The sequence below is a fragment of the Camellia sinensis genome, unplaced genomic scaffold (assembly GCF_055761805.1).
Source record: "Camellia sinensis isolate YWXY unplaced genomic scaffold, ASM5576180v1 Unanchor2, whole genome shotgun sequence".
In the NCBI taxonomy this organism is placed as follows: Eukaryota; Viridiplantae; Streptophyta; class Magnoliopsida; order Ericales; family Theaceae; genus Camellia; species Camellia sinensis.
Genome location: NW_028129079.1, coordinates 20,215,878 through 20,240,480, shown reverse-complemented (window position 1 = coordinate 20,240,480; position 24,603 = coordinate 20,215,878). Strand labels below are relative to the sequence as shown.

General features: G+C 34.1%; 1 protein-coding gene across 14 annotated transcripts; it reads left to right on the top strand.

The window, feature by feature from the left end:
- The first annotated feature begins 2,343 nt into the window (after nt 1-2,343).
- On the top strand, nt 2,344-12,175 carry LOC114288931 (CMP-sialic acid transporter 4). 14 transcript variants are annotated; one of them, XM_082912157.1, is made up of 18 exons: nt 2,345-2,602; nt 3,032-3,117; nt 3,316-3,379; nt 3,501-3,564; nt 3,661-3,772; nt 3,972-4,051; nt 4,172-4,247; nt 4,342-4,442; nt 4,782-4,853; nt 5,348-5,396; nt 5,485-5,527; nt 5,785-5,864; nt 8,886-8,926; nt 9,523-9,582; nt 10,483-10,518; nt 10,660-10,708; nt 11,627-11,721; nt 11,875-12,175. In XM_082912157.1, exons 2-18 carry the CDS (start codon nt 3,115-3,117, stop codon nt 11,924-11,926), a joined length of 1,077 nt encoding a protein of 358 aa, XP_082768283.1. In that variant the 5' UTR covers nt 2,345-2,602; nt 3,032-3,114; the 3' UTR covers nt 11,927-12,175. The 14 variants fall into 14 exon arrangements, 10 of the variants coding, with proteins under 10 accessions (XP_082768281.1, XP_082768283.1, XP_082768277.1 ...); XR_014358381.1 differs by lacking the exon at nt 3,032-3,117 and having other exon boundaries at nt 11,627-11,796; XM_082912151.1 differs by lacking the exon at nt 3,032-3,117 and having other exon boundaries at nt 5,485-5,526; nt 5,826-5,864.
- Nucleotides 12,176-24,603: the final 12,428 nt, after the last annotated feature.

Below are 24,603 nucleotides of genomic sequence, written 5' to 3'. Positions count from 1 at the left end.
TATATTATATTTATACTTCATTCATTTTTAAAAAATTTATCTAAATTCATGATCTAACTCATTCTAAAGATGTCTCTTGAAATTGCTAGAACTAGGGAACCATTCAAACACAAATTTTTATCAAGAAAAATGCTATTCATAAAAATTTCTAGAGTTTTGTTCGCAATTTTTGTACAAAATGATATAAATATGAATGTGAATTTTTTTATTTTAAAACAAAATATCAATCTTGTAATGTTTGTTTTGATTCATTTTCTTGTAATGTTTGTTATAGTTATTGTTTGTATCAATATAATTTTTTCGTAAGAATACTTTGCATAAAAAAATTAAAGAAAATAATAAAGAGTAAATATGAATGCTGCTATTAGCATCTAATTTATTATTTTAAATTTTCATTTATAAATTTAAACTCTTAAAAAAAAAATTCCCCTCCTAAATAATATCAAAATTAGTCTTTTGAAAATTTTACTCCTACTCAAATATACACCCCTAAAAATCATAATCTCCCAAACCCCTAACAAAAAAAAAACTCCCCAAAACTCGTTCAGTGTGTTTTGTTTGAGTTTTTTGAATTAAGCTTTTTGAAAATTAAGTTTTTTACTTTTCGTATTTTTTTAGTGAATATTTTTAAAATTTTAAACCTTTTTTTTTTTTTTACTTTTTTAGATACATCTTACTTAGATATGTCTAAAAAGTAAAATATTTTTAAAAAAATATTTTAAAAAATTAATAAATACACAAAAATATGAAAAATGTACTAAATTTTTGTTTTTTTGTTTTATTTATATTTTTGGTATTTAGTGAATCTTTTAAAGATTTTTTTTTACAAAAATTATACTTTTTAAGTGTATTTATGTTAGGTGTACCTAAAAATTTTAAAAAATACTTAAAATATTTAAAAAATTCAGTCAAAAAAAAAACAAAAAAATGAAAAACAAGAAAGTAAAATTTTCTGAAAAGTGTTTCTAAAAAATTCAAACCAAGCAAAGTGATCTCTCATAACGGTGGAAGAAAAATATTTCTAAAATGAATAGATCGGTAATTTTTATAATTTTTTTATTTAGATTTTTTAAAAAATTAGTAAAACATATCTTTCCAATTTTATAAAGTAGGAGAAATCCAAAAATAATTTTTTTATTATCTAAGGTTTCTCAATGAAATTTCTCTATGATCATATTAGAAAAAAAAAAATTTCTCTGTGATCATATCAGAGAAATTTTTTATGTGAAAATTAAATTTCTTTGTGTCGGGGCTGAAATTTTTTTGATTCGGACTAAAATTTCTTTGAATCGAACACAAATTTCTCTTAGTTAAATTTTTTTGTGAAAATATTGAGGGATACCAACTACTATAAAAATATTATATGTCATCATCTTATAAAATCTTAATATTAGAGATTTGTAAAAAAAAAATTCTAGATTTTTTACAATATTTCTTTTGTTTTCAAATTATATTTAAATTTAAAAAATAACTAAAATATAAGAACAAAAGTTCGTTAATGACCACAACGACGCCGACGAAAAAAAACTAAAAAATTGTTTTAAAAAGTTTTGGGTTCGTTTGGTTTGTATTTCTGAAAATTTTTTGGGAAATTTTCTCTACAAATAAGTTTTTAAAAGTAATCAAACCAAACAAATTTTTTCAAAAAAATTTCTCAAAACTTGTAAACCAAACAAGTTTTCCAAACAAATTTCTCTCTCTCACACACATCAAATCAATCACTTTTTCCAAAACTCTCTCTCAAAATAATTTTTCAAAATATCTTTTGAAAAAAACCAAACCAAACAACTTTTCGTACTTTTTGGCCTTGTTTGGTTTGTGTTTCTCAAAAAATTTTGGAAAAAATTCTCTACAAATAAGTTTTTAAAAGTAATCAAACCAAACAAATTTTTTCAAAAAAATTTCCCAAAACTTGTTTGGTTTACAAGTTTTTCAAACAAATCTCTCTCTTATACACATCAAATCAATCACTTTTTCCAAAACTCTCTCTCAAAATAATTTTCCAAAACATCTTTTGAAAAAAATCAAACCAAACAACTTTTCGTACTTTTTATCTCTAAAACTCATCTCCCAAATTCAAACCAAACATACCCTTTACTATTTTGTTTTTGGAAAACATGCATTCCAACTTCACCACGGCCACCAAGGATTTTTTAGAGTGAAATTTTACTAAAATTTCTTAGAGTATTATATTCTATGGTTGAAATTTACTGACAAATCACATTAGAAAAATTAATGTGACTTGCCAATAAATTTCAACCCTATAATATATCACACAAAATCTTTTAAGTAAAAATCACTCTAATATATCACACAAAATCTTTTAAGTAAAAATCACTCTAGCGGATCGTTGCTCCACCGGGGCGGCACCACAATTTAGATCTTTATTTATGTTCTTTCACATTTCTTTGTCATTTGATTTGAGATCTTTGGAATACTCTGGATGAAAACAAAAAGCTTGCAGTTCAACACTACGCTTACAACACTACACCCAGAGAGAGAGAGAGAGCGAGAGAGAGAGAGATTTGATTTTGGAGGGAGGGGCAAGAAAAGAACAGCTGATTCGCTCAGTCCAATGGAGTATCGAAAAATCAAAGATGAGGTTTTGCCCCTTTTTCTCCTTTTCTTTACTCTAATCCGTTGATTACATGATTACAGCTTGCAATCAATTTAAATCAACCCTAATAAACAAAACTTAGCTTCCATTTCTTGTATTGTATCGTATCGTATTGTATCTTCTCAATCTTATAATCATCGTTTGTCCAATTCGATTATCTGCAATCTCACATGCTTCTCTTCCCTCTCTGCTCCAATACAATTGATCAAGTTTTGATGAATTCATTTCTGATGCCTACTACAACTAGTTGTACTTCTTTTGATTCATTCATCCTAATTTTCATTTTTCTTAAACTTAGGCCATGTGAATTCCTCTTACTCTTTTCTTTTATGCTTTTTGAAGTTTTTATGCTGCTTGCTAATAATCTTAACAACTGTTTTCATTTTTTGTTGTTGTTGTTGTGATTTCTTCAAGTTGCTTAACCTTGTGGGTCTTAAGATCAGGGGCGGAACCTACCAGCCCTATGAAGAAAATGCAGGGCCAGATTAAGCCAGTACATGGTACGGGCTGATTCTGTGTAGATAGATAGATAGATAGATACACATACCTAATACACTTTAGTTGAGTTATCCCCATTGAATAGTCGTATATATGTTTTTTTGGTCTGTCATTTTCTTTATGTGCCAAGAAACTTGGATTATTTCAAGCACATTCAGCTCCTTCTGCCTTGTGTTTCCATTGATCTATGGAACTTTTAGGATAAAGATGAGGATGCAATCAGTGATGATATAGACAACTTACTCGGAAAAGCTTTTTCAGGTGGTATGTTTTCGTTAAAGCTCAAACTTGAACTTGATGAGCAGCCCCGCCCAATGAGTAACCTATCATGCTTTTCATGTAATCTGCATTCCTGTAGTCCTCATAATAACTATTGACCTTGCAGTTCCTGTTGGCAACATGGCCACCTTAGGAGGCAGCTCTAGTGAACAGTTGAAGTGGAGGTGCAAGTAAGACCCATTATTCAATTCTAATGCATCACGCCACTCCTATTGGTCAGATTAGAGAAAAATCATCTCTTTAACAATACTTCCTTATTGTTATAGGTCAATTGTTACACTTGCATTGACTGCTCTAACAAGTTCACAGGCTATACTCATTGTCTGGTCCAAGAGAGCTGGAAAGTACGATTACAGTGTTACAACTGCAAATTTCATGGTGAGGAAATAATATTCTCCGGCTGAGATGGTTCAAAAGACATGAACTAAACTAGCACTGTTAAGGCTATTATGATTATTTTCTATTGATAAATGTTAAGGCTGTTATGATTATTCAAGTTATAGTAGGATAGGATGATCATAGAATTGATGTTATGAAAGTTAAAGTTGACTTTCTTGCTTCATTCTTTTGGAATTAGGTAGAGGCTTTGAAATGTGCATTATCACTTGCAGCCTTGGTAAGAATCTGGAGAAATGAAGGCGTTACTGATGATAACAGGTCATTTCTTTCATCTCTTTCTCTCTATACATTATTGTTTTTTTCCTGTCCCTCAGTTTTGGAATATGTGAATCTGCTTTGGCTAAAACTGTGTTCTTATACATGTCCTGATGCTATTAGGTTGAGTACGACATTGGATGAAGTTAGTGTATACGCCATACCAGCAGCGCTTTACCTCATAAAAAATTTGCTTCAGGTAAGTTGCATTTCTTTTCTTTTCTTTTCTTTTTTTTCACAGGTGGCAGTGGCTTTGGCCTTCCTGATTTCTTAAACATGACTTTATCTGGCAGTATTACATCTTTGCTTATGTGGATGCCCCGGGGTACCAGATACTGAAGAACCTCAATATTATCAGTACTGGTGTGTTATACAGAATTATTCTTAAGAGGAAGTAAGTCCTCCTGTCATTTGCACTAGGAATTATGTTCTTCATATGAAAGAGGAAGTAGAAAAATTGAAAAAGTACAAATTTTTGAGGTTAAATTCCATGTCAACATAAGTTTTTTGGTATCATCACTAATATCCATGAATAGAAGGATCCATGAACCGAGCTTTTTACCAACTAATGAGAAGTAAACTGAGCTGGCAATGCCAATCTGAGTAGTGAGCAAAGAACAAAATATTTTTTCTTTTCTTTTCTTTTCTAGGTTTACCTAAGAAGAAACACTGAAATGAACAGGACATTAAGATTCTTGTTAGATGTTGTGCTCTAGTTGTTATTTTCTTTCAGGTTAAGTGAGATTCAGTGGGCTGCCTTCATTCTATTATGTGCAGGGTGCACCACAGCACAACTGAATCCATCGTAAGAGTGACCTTGATCATCTTTTAATTGTGCTCTTGAGGGGTCTTCAAATTTTATTAGTTCAGATTTTGCTGACACACGTCATTGTTTCTAGTCTATTTAGTACAATGGCCTTGAAACTCTCTTTAAGGCTGTTGCTCGATGTTTCAATTGGATTTGCATGTATGCTGAATGTACATGGTAACTCTAGCTTGTGGCCTGAGTGTTGATATAAAGTTTTGTAAAATGTTTAATGTAATATTCTGCTTATACCTAAAAGTATTTCTTCAATGTCAATTTCTCTAATCATGTTTTTGTGTTTGAGGACGGAGGAGGATTGTTCATTGCTTTCTAGTTTTGGATTGTTTTATCATTTAGAATTTCTTGTTGTGTTTTTATTTGCTTTTTCTTACAGAATGACATTGTTTGTGCAGTTCTGACTAGTAGTTTTGGATTGTTTCGTCATTTAGATTGTTTGTGTCTTTATTGGCTCATTCTTACTATTGTTTGTGCAGTTCTGATCGAGTTCTTCAAACTCCTTTTGAAGGTTGGGTGATGGCCATTGTGAGAAGCTTGATTCACTAATTGAAGAGAAAGCTTGAGTTTTCTTATTTTTTCGTACTTATTGTAACATTCAATAATTCCCATGCAGGTCATGGCACTTCTAAGTGGTTTTGCTGGAGTTTACACAGAGGTAAATACTTTGACAATGTTTCTTTTATTGTCTGGAACTGCAGTTCATGTTTAAAGCATGATTACTGCTCAAATGAATTGCTCAGCCAACAGTATATAATCAGGATTGCTTGGTTTTGGTTGGTACATAGTTAGTTATGTTAGAACTCCCAAGTGAGTATCTTAATTGATGCTGTGCCGGAAGGAAAGTAGTGGGAAATCTCAACTGAGTACCTTAGTAGTCATTCTTGTTATTATGTTTGCTTCTGTATTCTGCAAGCTATAATTAAAAAGCGTCCTTCAAGGAACACAAATGTGCAGAACTTCTGGTTATACGTCTTTGGGATGGGCTTCAATGCTGTAAAAATATATGTATTATTGATTGATATCTGATTGATGTTGTACAAGATTTATTAATTACAATTCCTATACAATCTATATATAGAAGAAAATGTGGTAGTAGGTGTAGTGGAGGTGATAGTGGGTTAGGTGAAGGTGTAGTGGAGGTGATAGTGGGTTAGGTGAAGTGGAGTGTGTGGTGAAGTGGAGGTAGGAGAAGTGGAGTGTGTAGTGGAGTAGGTGAAGGTAAAGATGGGAAATTCTAACAGCCCCCCGCAAACTCAAGGAGGAGAGAAACTAACCAACTTGAGTTTGGAGAGAGTAACAAAACAAGAAAATACATAAAAATAAAAAAGGATAGGAGACACTGTATGGTCGTGTCAGACCGTTGGTGAAGACACTGTATGGGGTGTCATAACGTTGTAGAGGACACTGGTGGTGTCAGATCGATGTAGAAGACAGTTTATGGGGTCATGTCGGACCGTTTGTAGAAGACAGTTTATGGGGTCATGTCGGACCGTTGTAGAAGACAGTTTATGGGGTCATGTCGGACCGTTGTAGAAGACAATGTTGTGACAGTTTACGGAGTCTTGCTGGACCCTTGTAGAAACTAACCGGAATCAATGTCGGGACAGTTTACAGAGTCTTGTCGGACCCATAAAGGAGCTAACCGGAATCAATGTCGGGACAGTTTACAGAGTCTTGTCGGACCCATAAAAAATCGCATCCTCAAAAGGTGCGCTCAATTTTTCAAAAGGCGTGCCATCAAAAGGCGTGCCCAATCCATAAAAAGGCGTGCCATCAAAAGGCGTGCCCAATTCATCAAAAGGTGTGCCGGACATGATGGCGAGGCACGTGGGCGCCTTGGCTTGCGTGCCCGTTTGTCGGCTGGTGGTAAGAGGCGCGCGATGCGCGTGGCTGCCTCGACTATTTAACCAAGGTTGAGGCGGAGGCTGTGCAAACCAGTCTGAAACCGCCGAAAATCCTTTGAAAAAACTCTTCCGTTTCTGAGAAAGAGATTCTGGAACACTCTGTTGCCATTCTGTCACCAACCCTTCCGAACATTACCAGTCTGAAATTGCTATTTCGCTGAAACACTTAGCAACCCAAAAAACATGGCCTCGTCTTCCCGTCCAGCTACCCAGAACCTGCTCACGCTCTTTCCAGAACTGAACGAGCCCACAGGAGAAATAACTGGTGCGGTGTCCAGTGAACCGCAACCAAACACCTCTGGTTTTGCTCCATTGAACTTTCCGATGCGGTCGGTGGAGCAAAAAATGGCGGTGCAGTCGGATGTGGAGGCCAATCAGTATACTCTGAAGGCATGTGTGGAAAGCATGACGGCGGTCACAAACTTGTCGAACCGGCTGCAGAGTAGAACAAATGAGGTGCAGCATTTAAACTCCCAGCTGGCTCTGCTCCAACGCATGTATAAGGATGCGCGAGCAGAGATAAGTGTGCTAAAGACAGAAAACAAGGAGCTGAAGCGGAAGGCCACCGTGATGTTCCGATTTGGAGGGCCGCCATATGCTGCAGTGGAGGAGTATGGGGGAGTGAACGTGCTCGGTGGACAAGGAAGCACTGAGGCAACACCGGCAAGGGCCGCCCAGGACGGAGGCAAGAAGAAGAGACCTGCGGCAGAGTAGAGAAGAAAAATCCCACTGTTTCGATTTGTGTTGTTGGTTTTTTTTTTTTTTTTTTTTTTTTTGTGTAAAATGGTGATCGGGATTGATCCCCGGCATGAAAAAATGACAAGTGTGTGGAATGTTTGTGGTGTTATTTGGTGTTGTTGTTTTGTTTAAGAATAAAAACAAAATAAAATAAAACAACGGATAAAGAAAATAGATAAAAATATTTGGAGATGCTCACTAACGAGTTGTAGAATAAGGAAATATTGATGGAAAAAAAAGAAAATAAAATAAAACAAACAGAGAGATAGGAAAAATATATTATAATAAAAAAATATAAATATATATATATATATTAAAATAAAAGAAAAGGGAGAAATAACGTGGTTGTTTTTTTTTTTTTTTTTTTTTGAATAAAAAAGAGAAGATAAAATAAATAAAGAAAGATAATGTTGGGGGGGCGGTGGTGTAGTTGTTTACGTGTGGCTTTGTGTACTCATGACTTGACCAAATAAAATAAAGCAAAAGAGGGGACAATAAAATAAAGCAAAAGAGGAGACAAAACCATGTTTACGTGTGGCTTTGTGTACTCATGACTTGACCAAATAAAATAAAGCAAAAGAGGGGACAATAAAATAAAGCAAAAGAGGAGACAAAACCATGTGCTCTGCTTCACCATCTCCAAACAAGAGAGAGAAAGAGGGAAATACTGGCTTTCAAGAACAAGCCGCTTTCATTTTCGTAAGAACGACTGTTAAGAATGCAACTCTCTAGGCCATTATATGTCATTATTCTCTCTTGTTCATCAAAGTCAAGGCTAATCTCTCTGTCCCGAGAACAGCAAGCCAGTCTCCTTCTCATGATCATCATCTTTTCTTGTACCCTAGTTGATCTTCACAGCAAATTTCAGCGGAACCCAGATAACTGGTCTAGTATATTCCAAAAGCTATGGCTATGCACCAACCCCTTAGATGAAGAAATCGAAGAACAACAATCTGTAGAGAAGTCTGGAGTCGGGACTTGTTTCAGAGCTGCATCTGTAGAGAAGGTATGTATAGAAAATTTTAGTAGACTAGGTTGAGGTCCGGCGGGCGGCTAAGGTGAGGTTGCCGCCCGCCGGGGAAGCGAAAATATTAGGTTCTAAACCTGCTCTGATACCATGTAAAAATATATGTATTATTGATTGATATCTGATTGATGTTGTACAAGATTTATTAATTACAATTCCTATACAATCTATATATAGAAGAAAATGTGGTAGTAGGTGTAGTGGAGGTGATAGTGGGTTAGGTGAAGGTGTAGTGGAGGTGATAGTGGGTTAGGTGAAGTGGAGTGTGTGGTGAAGTGGAGGTAGGAGAAGTGGAGTGTGTAGTGGAGTAGGTGAAGGTAAAGATGGGAAATTCTAACAAATGCTATTGCAATACTGATTCAAGATTTTGATGCTGTCATGAACAAGTAATTCTGAAATGCTCTTTGTTTTTATTCTGCTTTTGGATTTGACCATGATGACCTCTACAAAGTTTTGAGTTCACCTTCAACACATAGCGGGTTAAACACCGCATATGTTAAGAGTTTAGGTGGGTTACATTTGCATCATGTAGTCCTATGATTGTATTTAAAAATATTGAATAAAGTGATTTGGATGATAATTGGGATCTTTATCAATGAGAAAGTAACTTTTTCTCTTTTCTCACAATATATAGGTATGTCTCCTTGTGGCATGTTATTTTCTATTGCATCTCATTAGCCCTGCTTTGAAGTATCTCGATACTACAATTTCCAACTTCCCTGCCTTACAACTACTAGAGAAAACTAGAACAGAAACTAAATGTCATTTCTTTTGAGGAAAACAGAATGGTGGTTGCATTCTCTCTCTCTCTCTCTCCTTTTCCTTCTTTTTGGCTTGACTTCATAAGTTGGCAGATTCAATATGTTTTTGACATGTTTGTCTATGACTAGTTTGTTACTTAACTAGTCCAGTTCTCCTGTTGCGGTGCTTAAATGAATTCATAATTTCTTTATATTTCATGAGTAAAAATTTTCTTTTACAGGGGGTTCTTCCACGGATACTCATTAATTACAACTCTCATGATTCTTAACCATGCACTAAGGTAATAAGATTGAATTGGTATCATCCATCGATAGCTTTTTTCCTTTCTAGTTCCAAATTTTCTGATTTGATAGAGATCACTCCCCCGTAGGAATGTGAACATTTGGCAAATTTTGTAGATTATTATAAACTCACTTCAAACTTCTTGAGGTCAGATATTCAGACGGGGTTGAGGAAATGTTTATTGCTTGCATTGTTGGTAAACATTAATGGACACTAGCCTGTGCAATGTGTGGTAGTAAAAGACACAACTTGTACTAAATTCATTATTTATTATTCTAACGGAAATTATTCCACTACCTTAGGTTGGGTAATCTCAACTATTAAGTGGAATAAAATTTTCAAGCATGTCAATTTCTACAATTATTTTATTAGACAGTACCATCTCATAGATATATGTGTAGTATATAAATGAAATGTGGTCCCAACGGAAAAGTCGTTTCCATCAAGGCCAATTTTTTTTATAAAGAATTTTACAAAGAATACTGTATGTCAGAACCACTTATTGGACCATGGTGAGAGTCCATGACAGTTTTCTCGTACATTACTGGTTTTACATCATCTATTTGACTATCAGTTGTGACTTTGATAAGTGAGATGGTCTCTAGCATGAACTGTCCTTTTTTTAGTTTTCTGCCATGCATAATCTTGTACTGAATGTCCTTTTTCTGCATATTACTTATTTAAATAAAAAAAATCCTTTTTCCCTCTTAACATAATCTAATACTGTGAACTTCATAATATAAACTAGTTCCTTTTTGTAATTTAGTTTTTAGTTGAGGGATTTTTTTTGCTCCTTTTATTTGTAAGTTTTTTTTTTTTGGGGGGGGGGGGGGGTTTCATTTCCTTTTCTGAAAGGAAGAAAGGGCATCCATAAATTTTTGTTGATTGTTGGCTGTAGTAAAAGAATGCACCCTGTGGAGCGCCTGCTACTTGAGTAAATCAATTCACTTAGCTAAATAGCTCAATTACATATGAACTTTGGTTTTTCCTGTTGACTTATGATTAATTTAAATAGTTCCATTTTACATATCTAAATTTATTTCTTCCAGTATGAATTAATTTGTTATCTTTGCAGTGGCATTGCTGTATCGATGGTCATGAAGTATGCTGACAATATTGTGAAGGTGTGTCTATGAATATTACTTTGTATTTGTATCAAAGGTGCACTAGTTCGCATACTGTGCCTGCATAATGTTCTACATTTATTCATTTATGATGCAAAGAAAAGAACTAGTGTAACTAGTATGTGTTGGCTGGAAGATGGTTAAGTGTCACTTCAGTGTGGAGGCATGCTCCGCCAAACAGTATGCTTGCATGGGGCTTTCCTGGATATTGCCACCTAGTGCTGTGCCTTGACTTGAGGCTAGCCTTGACTAGCACACGTGGCAATAGTTAATTGATCTAGGTGTCACCTTACAAGGTTGACATGTGGAATCAAGATCTCTTGGAGGAGCTAATCTGGCAATGGCGTGGCCAAGCCACATGCATGGTGGACCCATGTACCTGCACTTGTCAAAAAGAAAATGAATTCTTTGTGTCAGTACACACTGAAAAACGTGTTATATTGTTTGGTTAGTTAGCTACATATATTGATGCTTCATTCTTTAGCTAATTTTTAAAAAAAAAGGTGAAAAAAGAACAGTTAGTAAGAACTAACAAGTACATGCCATGGATATTGGTTTCTGATAGTATTTGACAGGGCAACCCACAAAATGAATGAACAGTGGAAGTGATTCCTGAGATCTTGTCCAACATTTATTCATGTTTTAATTTGCAAAAAATTGTTACAGATGGATCAATATTGCATGGAAAGAAAAATTTACAACCATGTCGATGTGGCTGCATTTCTCACTTTATTGTCAGTCCAGTGTATGTCCATGTAGCAATAACTGAAATCTTACTGCTTTTGTCTGCTCATTCTGCGCTCAGATCATCCATGTGTTTGGATCTTTGAATACGATCAGTCCATTCTTCTGCACACTATTACTTGTTTTATAAGTATAGTACTCTTATTTAGCTGCACTGAATCTTGCGGCTTGCAGGTGTATTCTACTTCAGTGGCAATGCTGCTGACGGCAGTTGTTTCTGTGTTCCTATTTGGGTTTCATCTCTCCCTCGCCTTTTTCCTTGGCTCCACATGAGTACTTTTAGGCTTAGTTATTCAGTGGATTTAGAGCATCATGCTTGGTATTCATTCATTTGTACATCAATGGTTTGTACTAAATTCTGCACTTCTGCCATGTTCATGAAATGCTATGGGACTAACTAGCCTTTTTCCATTGTGAAACAGCATTGTGTCTGTCTCAGTATATTTACACTCTGTTGGGAAGGCACAAAGATAGTGATGACCCTTCGGCTAAGCCAAATTGCATTGTCAATGTACCGGCTAATATTCTGCAATATATTTGTTTCTTTATTGTTTTTCCAACTAATTTTCTTGAATTTACCAGTACAAAGCATCTGTTTAGATAACACGTGATCAAGATTTTATTTTATTTTTTCCCTAATGTAATAGCTGCCATTTTTTGGAGAACAATATTCTTTTTGACTGTTCATTATTTACGACCTTATGCAGATTTTTCTTTTAATAATTTCGAGCTGTCTAGTCAAGTCTCATTTTGCTGGTTGTATCACTTGCTAAATATTTGGAGTCTGATGTCTCCCTGGATTGTAAAATAAGTTGGTTAACAAATGACAAGATTCAGATTACATCATATCCTCTTCTGTTGCATCCGTGATGTACGTTTATCTTACCCCTTAAGAGGACGGAATTGTCCAAATGTTGATGGCATTTTTGCTTGGGGCAGATCTCAAAATTGTACAATCATGATTTCCAAATAATTTAGAATTGGACTTCTTAGAATTTCTCATTCTATTACTATTGATATGATACAATAGCCCCGTTTGGTACAATTTATAAGTAGCTTAAATAAGTTTTTGGCTTAAAATAAGTCATTTGAGAGTGTTTGGTTGAGCTTACAAGAGATAGATTATAACTTAAATTAATTGATGTTGAGCTAAAAGTTGTAAGCTGCTTTAGAGGCGGCTTTTTTTTTGAGCTTATGCGTGCAGCTAGTTATAGAAGGGTGAAATGACTTAAATGCACCTTCAAAAATTCAGAAATTATCGAAATACCACTATATAAACTTGACATTCAAACATTGTTCACGTCCAGAGAGAGCGTGAGAGGCGATTTCCGGCGTTTGAGAGAATTTTTGGCGACTATTTTCGGCTAAGATTTCAAGGAGTTCTCTTTCTATCTCTCTGGCGTTGGTTCGTCGCGACGTTCTCTCTCTGTCTCTCTCTCTCCGACGTTGGCTCGTCGCCATCGTGATCTGTCTCTCTCTCCCTTTTTGAACCGTTGCAATCTATCTCTCTCTCTCTCGCCATCGCGATCTGTCTCTTGTTGTTGGTTTCTCTCTCTCTGTCTCTTGTTGTTGGTCTCTCTCTTTCTCTTTGTGCCTCCGTCGTCGTCCCCCATCCCCCTTCGCTATCAGCCGTGCAGGGCTATCTCAAATCCTAGTGCCGGCTCATTGTAGTTGTGCCTGCTGGAGCTAGGGTCTCAGTTTGTGTGTGTGTGTGTGTGTGTGTGTGTGGAGGTTTTCAGTATTTTTTTAATCAAAAAAATAAAAAAAAAAAATAATAATAATAATAAAGCATTTTAGCTATGAATGAAATAAATTTTATATTGATTGAAAAAATGAAAATAAGCCATTAATTGACACTAATTAATTTATAATGAAAAAATGAAATAATTTTATACTAGTTGATTTATAATGAAAAATTGAAAATAATAATTTATAATGAAAAAATGAAAATAAGCCATTAATTGACACTAATTAATTTATAATGAAAAAATGAAATAATTTTATACTAATTGATTTATAATGAAAAAATAGAAATAATAATCTATACGAAAAAATGAAAATAAGCCATTAATTGACACTAATTAATTTATAATGAAAAAATGAAATAATTTTATACTAATTGATTTATAAAGAAAAAATGGAAATAATAATTTATAATGAAAAAATGAAAATAAGCCATTAATTGACACTAATTAATTTATAATGAAATAATGAAATAATTTTATGCTAATTGATTTATAATGAAAAAATGAAAATAATAATTTATGTAATACTACTTATATTAACTTTTATTAATGAAATAATTTTTAAAAAAATTAAAACTGAAAAAATTACAAAATAATCATTTTTATATTATATAAGGGTAAAAAGAACAATTACATATCAAAAAGTTATTTTACAGCTTATCAACCAAACACTACTCTACTGCTTAAATTCATAATGTCACAGTTGCACCAAACAGATTAACAATCTATGTTCACAGTTATAAATTATAATATGTTAAGTTATAATCTATAATCACTTTTTCATAATTCTACTAAACGGAGTAATATATCTCGTTATGGAGTGCCACATCATATACATTATATATGATAAATATTAATGGTAAAAACAAATGATTGGCCTATGATTTTTGTTTTTAAAAAATATTACGTAATGATGCCTTCAAAAGATTGCAGATAACAGTTGCTTGTTTTTACTTTCATCGTTTAAAAATATACATTATACGACATTGGGTCGTTAACTGAGGTCTCGTTTGGGGACTTACTTTTTTAGTTAAAAAGTCAAAAAATTATTTTTTTAGCTAAAAAGCTAACAACTCATACCAAAAAGTCAAAGATTCTCTTTTCTTTCTACTTTTTGCACATCTTTTCGTAATTAGCCAAAAAATCATCCCAAACATATAAGTTTTTTTTATCTACTTTTTAACTAAATAGCCAAAAAGTTACTAAATTAGCCTGTTCCCAAACGAGGCCTGAGTGTTCTATAAAATGATAACAATGTTGAGAAGAGGAAGCATTGCATTGGGGAATGTTTTAATCACTTGTAGCATTTTAGATTGCATTTGATTTAGGTTGTTGATCCATCACATTTATGGATGACAATTTGAACCCGGTCCGATGGGGACTTGACCCCTCAATCTCAAATGGAGCGGGTTTTCCCCAAAAAATACCCTCGACGGGACAGGAATGGTATTCAAAAATCAATTCCTGCCGGTAACGGAAATAAGTGTCCCAACCTCGTACCCGGCCTGGTTTTATCCCCGATGTGAAATTACTATTTTACGCACATATACATATATATATATATATATATATATAAACCAAATAAAGGGTCTCACTTTTACTTCTCTCTCTCTCACAGTCGCGTCTCTCATCTCTCTCTACCTCACTCACTGACTTCTCTCTCTCTCACACAGATCCACCACAACCGCCGTCCAGCTCACACCACCACCACCGCGTCTCTCATCCACTCCCTCTCTTCTCGACGTCGCCGACCATCACTCCCGTAGTCGCCCAATCGCCATGACTACCACCTTCACAGCCGCAATCTCTTCTGCGAAACGACCTCATATTCTTTGCTTCGAACACGCACAGCTGCCCTACCGAACACATCGCCGACCACCACTCCCAGAGTTGCTTAGCTGCAAGATCAGATCTTTTTTTTTTTTTCAGATTTGTTTCAGATCTGTTTCACAAATTTCAAATCTGTTTCAGATCTGCCTCATTATACACAAATTTCAGATCTGTTTTCATTATTATACAGACCCCAAACAATTTCAGATCTGTTTCATTATACACAAATTTAATATGTTTTCATTATTATACACATCTGTTGTTCTTGATGATGATGATGATGTTGTTGTTGTTGTTGTTGATGATGAATTGTTGTATTTTCTGAAGTTTTTTTTTTTTTTTGGCCAAGGAATGTTTGTTGGAACAATCTTCTGTGTAAAATAAAATAACTTGAAATAATTCAAACAAAATAAAATAAAAATTACAAAATTTATTTTGTTGAACCGAATAGATAATTAAAGGCCAAGTTGAGTGTGTGACACTCTATCCTTAAGACAGATTCGCCCCGCTACGGTACTTACGGTTGAGTAGCGTCTATCTCCTAGGATACAATGATCTTCACAAATTGTAGTAGTACTCCAAACAATTTGTTCGGCGAACCAAACCTGTGTTCTAACTCTCTGAAATTTATACTAAAACTAATATGAAGAATAATGCAAAAAATGTAGAATTTGGGACAGCAAAAAGACAACAATCTGACTGAATTTTTCATCCTCCGGACTGCTAGAAAAAGGCTGTATATATAGCCAAATATTTAACCCGAACAGGTACAAATGAATCCGAATAGGTACAGTTTGAAAAAAAGAACAGACCGTTGCTAGAAACAATTTTTCAAACTTTGAAAAATGTACTGTTACAGACCAAGTGCAAAACTGTTGGAAATATTTTATTATTAAACTATTTAAATAGTTTTATCAAACAAGCCATTAAGTGGAACAGTGTGTACTAACTATTTGGAAAAATATTATTAAACTATTTGAATAGTTTAATCAATAAAAAAAAAAGGTACAAACTTTGGGAAACTAAAATTTGAATTTAGAATTAAATTAAATTCCCACAATTACAAATTTTAGGAAACCACTTAAGAATCCAAAATTAGAATTTAGAATTAAATTAAATTCCCACAATAATTTTTATTGAAAAAATTCAAATGAATTTTATCTGAAAATTAATGTTAGACCTGAAAACGGCATCAACTTTCCACTCACTCATAAATGGTTTTGACGTTCCGTCTTCACCGTGTGACTTGCCACGCGGCAAGGAACACTTCACCTCTTCGAACCCATTTAAAAATTATGCCTATATTAAACCATTAAAAAATATGCTTATATTAAACCATTTTTCCAACAATCCCCCACATGAATGGAATTTGACTGAGAGAAAATGCAACAACATGATCTAATAACAAAGAGTACAGAAATTGGAAATATTCTGCAAAGGATAGGTAGCTTTTGGCTTCGAACCTTCCCTTGTGAGACATTATCGGGTTTACTAGTTAACCAGTGAACATGATGTCTTGAACTGTTCAGCCGTTTGTATAAACCAAGACAATAGAACTCACACAGTATATCTCCAGACACAGTTTAGTTCTCACTATTGTGTTCATTTTGGTCCTGAACAACCTGGTCTTTCATGAGTGCTCTAGAGAATTGTAGCCCTTCACAAATCTCATAGAACCGGCCTAGTTCACACTCATATAGGTGATTCTTATGAAGAGTATCCTATCATACCCCACTAGGTTTACCTAGATATAAGAATCATTAAAATTTTACTTAACCTAAAACACTGCAGACATCACTATTTCATTCTAGAAATGGGTAAGAGTTAGACTCCTCAGTGATCCTTCTAAGTCAATCACAACTTGGTTGTGTCCTTTGAACCTTGATCTTAGGATCTCCAGTCAACTAGGTTAAGTTGCCGTTGTGGTAACTCTTATTTAATAGACTTAAGTTCCATTCCCCTTGATGAATTCTCAACTAACTCTCTTGCTAACGCTTTGGTTAGTGGATCCGCTATGTTGTCTTTAGACTTAACATATTCTATGGAAATAATTCCATTAGAGAGTAGTTGTCTCACGGTGTTATGTCAACGACGAATGTGTCGTGATTTACCGTTATACATATGACTCTGTGCTCTATCAATTGCAGATTGACTATCACAATGTATGCATATAGCAGGCACCGATTTTGGCCACATTGGAATATCTTCAAGGAAGTGGCGAAGCCATTTTGCCTCTTCCCCAGCTTTGTCTAATGCTAAGAATTCTGATTCCATAGTAGACCTAGCAATGCAAGTCTGTTTGGAAGATTTCCAAGATACAGTCGCTCCACCAATAGTAAAGACATACCCACTGGTGGACTTTGAGTCTCTAGTATCCGATATCCAATTTGCATCACAGTATCCTTCAAGTACTGCTGGATATCTTGTATAATTCAGCCCAATGTTACGAGTGAATCGGAGATATCTTAGAACCCTTATAATTGCTTTCTAGTGTTCTACTCCCGGATTACTCGTATACCTACTTAATTTACTTACTGCATAAGCTATATCCCGGCGAGTGCAGTTCATCAAGTACATTAAGCTTCCAATAATTTGGGCATACTCTAATTGAGAAATACTTTCCTGTACATTCTTAGAAAGATATAAATTAACATCTACAGGTGTTCTAGCAAGATGATCATCATCTTTGCTGAATTTGTCAAGTATTTTCTCAATGTAATGAGATTGTGACAAAGCATATCCTTCTGATGTTTTGGTAATTTTCATACCAAGAATTACATCAGCAATGCCCATGTCCTTCATGTCAAAATGTTTATTCAACATTTTTTTGGTAGTTTTAATCATGTCATTATTACTACCTATGATGAGCATATCATCTACATAAAGACATACAATGACATAACCTTTGTCTGTGTTTTTAATATAAACACATTTGTCACACTCATTAATTTTGAATCCATTTGACATCATTGCCTTGTCAAATTTCTCATGCCATTGCTTTGGCGCTTGTTTTAAACCATATAATGATTTAACCAATTTACACACTTTCTTTTCTTTTCCTGGAATAGAAAAACCTTCTGGTTGTTCCATGTAAATTTCTTCATTTAATTCACCATTTAAGAAAGCGATTTTCACATCCATTTGATGAATTTCTAGATTGTATAGAGATGCAATGGCAATTAGCATTCTAATGGATGTTATCCTAGTAACCGGTGAGTATGTGTCAAAGTAATCAAGACCTTCTTTTTGTCTAAATCCTTTGACCACAAGTCTTGCCTTGTATTTGTCAATTGATCCATCCGCTTTCATTTTCCTTTTGAAAATCCACTTGTACCCAAGAGGTTTACAACCTGGTGGCAAGTCCACTAATTCCCAAGTGTGATTTTGCAAGATGGGTTCAACTTCACTGTTGACACCTTCTTTCCATAAAAGAGCTTCAGGACTGGACATAACCTCTTTAAAAGTTAAAGACTCATTTTCTAACAAATATGTTAGAAAATCTGGATTAAAAGATTTTGAGGTTCTAGCACGTTTACTACGCCTAAGTTCCTCTTCCTCATTTTGATCTAACTCTTGTTCTTGATCATGTTCTTGATCCTGACTATTAATAGCATCATGAGATCTCTTATTGTTACTAGTCTCTTGTCGAGTCTTATTTGGAAATACATGTTCAAATAAAGATGCATTCTGAGATTCAATAATAGTATTTACATGCATTTCAGAATGTTCTGATTTATGAATCAAAAACCGATATGCACTACTATTCTTGGCATAACCAATGAAAATGCAATCAATGGTCTTAGGACCTATCTTAGTCTTTTTAGGACTAGGAATAGCCACTTTAGCCAAACACCCCCACACTTTTAAGTATTTGTAAGATAGTACTCTTCCATGTCACAATTCATAAGGTGTTTGATTCACTTTCTTTCGGGGTACTTTATTAAGTATATAATCAGTAGAAAGTATTGCTTCTCCCCACAAGTTCTGAGGTAATTCAGAACTGATTAATATGGCATTCATCATTTCTTTTAAAGTCTTATTTTTCCTTTCAGCAATTCCATTTTGCTGAGGTAAGTAAGGAGCGGTGATTTGATGAATTATTCCATGTTCTTTACAAAATTCACCAAAAGGTGATTCATATTCACCACCTCTATCACTTTTAAGTTTCTTGATTTTCTTACCAAGTTGATTTTCAACTTCATTCTTATATTGAATGAAAGTTTCCAAAACTTTATCCTTGGTTCGAATTAAATAAATATAACTATATCTAGTATAGTCATCTATAAAAGTGATAAAATATTTTTTTTTTCCCACCTCTAGTTTGAATTGATTTAAAATCACAAATGTCACTATGAATTAATTCAAGTGGTTCCGTACTTCTTTCAATTGAATGAAAATGAGTTTTAGATAATTTTGCCTCAACGCAAATTTTACATTTATGATTTGAATCAATGTCAAATTTAGGTAAACATTCCATAGTAATTAATCTACGCAAAGATCCATAATTAACATGTCCTAATCTACCATGCCATAAATTTGAAGACTCAAGCAAATAAGAAGAAGATGTATTATTATTAATAACTGAAGATACAACGGTCATTACATTTAACTTGAAAAGGCCATCAGACATGTAACATTTTCCTACATACATCCCATTCTTAGTAAGTACAAATTTATTACTATCAAATACTAGCCTAAACCCATTTTTACTCAACAAAGATCCGGAAACAAGATTCTTGCGAATGTCCGGTACATGCAGCACATTGTTGAGAGTGAGTTCCTTTCCAGATGTCATCTTAAGTACAATCTTTCGTTGTCCTTCAACTTTGGAAGTTGAGGAGTTGCCCATAAAGAGTTGTTCACCATTGTCCACTGTAGAATAAGATGCGAACATCTTTTTGTTCTCACAAATATGACGAGTAGCACCAGTGTCCACCCACCATTCTTTAGGATTTTCGACAATATTTGCCTTGGAAACAACTGCAGAAAGATTGATGTCATCGACACCATTGGAAATATTGTCCACTTCGGTCATATGGGCTTGAGCAGGCTTCTTGCTTGTTCTTCTTTTGTTTTTGCCTTTGCTACAACAATCTTTCGCCCGATGTCCTTCTTTGTCACAGATGTAACATTTGCCATTAAACTTATACTTTTTATTTTTCCCTCGTTTAGAGCCTTGTGATGAACTTTCTCCAAAAGACTTTCGTTTTTTGATTTTTGAAGCATGTTCCACCACATTTGCCTTAGACTCCATAGGATGCTTACCAGTCCGCTTTTCAGATTTGCGATTGTCCTCCTCAATTCTTAAACGCACAATTAATTCATCCATAGAAATTTCTCTGCGCTTGTGTTTGAGGTAATTCTTGAATTCCTTCCAGCCTTTTGGTAATTTTTCAATTAAGGCTGTAACTTGAAAAGATTCACTGAGAGATATGCCTTATGCGTGAATATCATGCAGAATGAGTTGGAAATCTTGAGCTTGGCTGATCACATAAATCAACCATTACAAAATCCAGGAATCTGCCAACCACAAATTTTTTTGAGCCGGCATCTTCCGTTTTGTATTTTTTCTCCAAAGACTCCCAAAGTTCCTTTGCTGTCTTGATAGGACTGCAGACGTTGTATAATGTGTTGTCAAGTCCGTTCAAGATGTAGTTCCGGCAAAGGAAATCAGCATGTTTTCAGGCATCAACCGCAGCAACCACTTGCCGGTCAGTTTCATCCTCTTTCAAGATAGGAGCATCTTTACGGAGGAAACGAGCCAGGTTCAGAGTTGTAAGATAGAACAACATTTTCTGTTGCCATCTTTTAAAGTCAGTTCTTGAGAACTTCTTTGGCTTTTCACCGTGATTTACCGGTACTGTTACAACATGAGAGGGGGTTGGCGTCATTGCAGCCACCACAATTGTACTTGTTTGGACATTAATTTCAGTAGTCATCAATTCTAATTTATAAAACAAAATTATAGTTAGAATTTTCTATAAACGAAGAATGAAAAAAGGAAACAAACGAAAAATTCTGTAAACAGAATAATTCAAATCTGTCTTAAGATTGTTGGAACAATCTTCTGTGTAAGATAAAATAACTTGAAATAATTCAAACAAAATAAAATAAAACTTACAAAATTTATTTTGTTGAACCGAATAGATAATTAAAGATTAAGTCGAGTGTGTGACACTCTGTCCTTAAGACAGATTCGCCCCGCTGCGGTACTTACCGTTGAATGGCGTCTATCTCCTAGGATACAATGATCTTCACAAATTGTAGTAGTACTCAAAACAATTTGTTCGGCGAACCAAACCTGTGTTCTAACTCCCTGAAATTTATACTAAAACTAATATGAAGAATAATGCAAAAAATGTAGAATTTAGGACAGCAAAAAGACAACAATTTGACTGAATTTTTCATCCTCCGGACTACTGGAAAAATGATGTATATATAGCCAAATATTTTACTCGAACAGGTACAAATAAATCCGAACAGGTACAGTTTGAAAAAGGGAACTGACCGTTGCTAGAAACAATTTTTCAAACTTTGAAAAATGTACCGTTAGAGACCAAGTGCAAAACTGTTGGAAATATTTTATTATTAAATTATTTAAATAGTTTTATCAAACAAGCCATTAAGTGGAACAGTGTGTACTAACTGTTTGAAAAAATATTATTAAACTATTTGAATAGTTTAATCAATAAAAAAAAAGGTACAAACTTTAGGAAACTAAAATTTGAATTTAGAATTAAATTAAATTCCCACAATTACAAACTTTAGGAAACCACTTAGAAACCAAAAATTTGAATTTAGAATTAAATTAAATTCCCACAATAATTTTTATTGAAAAAATTCAAATGAATTTTATCTAAAAATTAATGTTAGACCTGAAAACGATATCAACTTCCCATTCACTCATAAATGGTTTTGACGTTCCGTCTTCACCATGTTACTTGCCACGCGGCAAGGAATACTCACCTCTTCGGACCCACTTAAAAATTATGCCTATATTAAACCATTAAAAAATATGCCTATATTAAACCATTTTTTCAACAATGTTCGGGGTCGGGGAAACCCGATCCCCGTTAGGGGGCGGGGCGGGGGCGGTGATAGGTTCCCCGTCGGGGATCGGGACCGGGGCCGGGGGAAATTCGACCATCGGGGATCGGGGACGGGGAGTGTGATCCCCGGCCCCGCCCCACCCTGCCCTATTATCCTTCCTAATCACACCCGAGTTTGTCAAGCTCGAAGTGTTTGAGTTCTCCTGGTATTGTTTGTTCATCATGGAGATTAATAGAAGTTTGGAGGTCAAGTGAGATAATTTATTTTTTATTTTTAACGATTATACGTATACCTCCCAATCAGTCAGAGTTCTTAACAAGCATGTAATTTGCTGTTTCCCTCTCAATCCCATTTTGAACTAGTCAGCACAGAAAATAAGATAGTCAAAAAAATGATCATGGTCATGGTCCTAGCCATGTGCCATCGTAATTTAATTAAAATAATCATGGTTGGATGGAGTGATCTTCAATTTCATTCACTGGAAAAAATTCACTCTTCCTCGACTAAAAAGAATTTCCCGCAGTTTACAAAATCAAAGTATAATACTCTCTCTTAATTATTGCACTCAAGTCATCTTTCAAGCAAATAAAATGAATTAAACATTTCAATACTATTTTGTTTTCATTAATCACCGGCCTTTCTTCCTAACACTAAAATAGATCGTAGCTCCAGGTATGCACCACTTGTTCATAATCTAATGGGACCTATATCTACATATTAATCCATCCAACAAGAATGAAGATCCCTAAACATAAAGTGGCTACTGTGAGCCAATAATGTATTTTTATCCTTGGAATTGATTTATAGAAAAAAGAATGGATTTTGTCTAAAAATGTGAACACTTGATTTTTATAAAGAGGAAATGGAAATGGTGTGGGTTTTATGGAGTTGGAATGATGATGATGATAGTGGTGGAGTTGGATATGCATTATCATTCCTATTTTGAGATTTTGGGAAGTATATCTTTATGGGACATTATCTATCTGTTTAGAGATATTTGTTTTAGACTATCGGTGAAGGATAACTATGATTGTTGTAGAAACTGCATGAAAATTAGATGAATTGAAATTAATTTCTTATCCATTTGCATCGAGCATTGTAACATATTTAACACATTAAAAATGTTTATTGTTTTGAGAAAAATTAGTGAAAATATTGGTGAATCTAGATAGGAGTGCAGTTGTGGTACTATGTAGCGAATAGGTGCCGAGTCTTCCGGTTAATACTGGTAAAAATGGCAACTGATAATGTTTATAGCTTACTTGCAGACATGTCCTAGAGATTCTCAGTGTTATATCAACTGCCCTGTTTTCTATTGAAAAGGAAATGATTGCATGAATTGTGATATAAACTTGGCATTGCATGGGTTTTTGAAAAGAAATATAAAATGTTTTGACACGAGTTTTGCATATGTATTCGCCTTATAACTCTGTCAAGATTCATACATTGTATTAGGATATCTTTACTGGGTTTTGGCTCACTCTATGTGAAAAAATATTTTCAGGTGCTGATGATATATCTCCGCCAAGGCCGTAGCATAGGAGGACTTAGAGTCAAGAGCTTCTTGTTTTGTTTTTGTTGTATTTATTTTGTACAAGTCTAGGGCTTTATATCTATTGAGTTTTAAACTCACTTTGGTTATAATCAAGCATCGACTTGGAAAATTGTAACTATTAAGGCATTTATTTATCTGTTTTACTCTTATTTCATATCTTTTATGTATGACACATGGTTTAGATTCAAAGTTAGTGATTATGAATGTATGATTGCATGTGTCATATTTTGTATAACTGGATCATATGAATGTAAAGAGATCTTATTATGAAATGTATCGTTAATGGATAATTATTGTGTAACGAATTATTGTCATTATTTTTGGGGCGTTACATCAACCATTTGATTACCTACACTTCTCCAGTAATGACAATGAGTGAAATTTTTTCCGACAACCACAACTTCATGAGACGAGAGAAGTATAATAATAAAAGCTCAGAGGAGGTTTATAACTTTGATGGTGTTCTTAATTCATAAGAGATAACCTTGTAAGGATAAGTTTCTTTAAAAAAAATGACAAAAATAATAAAAACTATTTGTTATTTTTTCAAGATTGAACTTCCTAACATATGACCAAAATTCGAAAGCACAGGTCTGAACATTGTTTATTTGTTTGAGAACAAATAACCGAATATTTCTTATTTGTTCAGAAAGAGATAACTGAACATTATTAATGAACCTTTTCCAAACTTTAAAATCACAAAATCCAAGTAAAATAAGAACAATAATTGAAATTGTTAGAGAATTCAAAGAAATTCACAAAAGAGATCACAAAACCAAACTAATGGTAATGGAGATCGTAAGACCCAAAAAAAAAGAATTTTAAATCAATAACAAAAGAATATTATATTTATTTTCTCAAATTATGAACAAATATTTAGAGATGGAGTAATAATTACTTTTGTGAATTTTGTTAGGGTTTTTGGGAGAGAAACTTTTTAAGATATGGGGGTGTGCATTCAATTGAGTGAA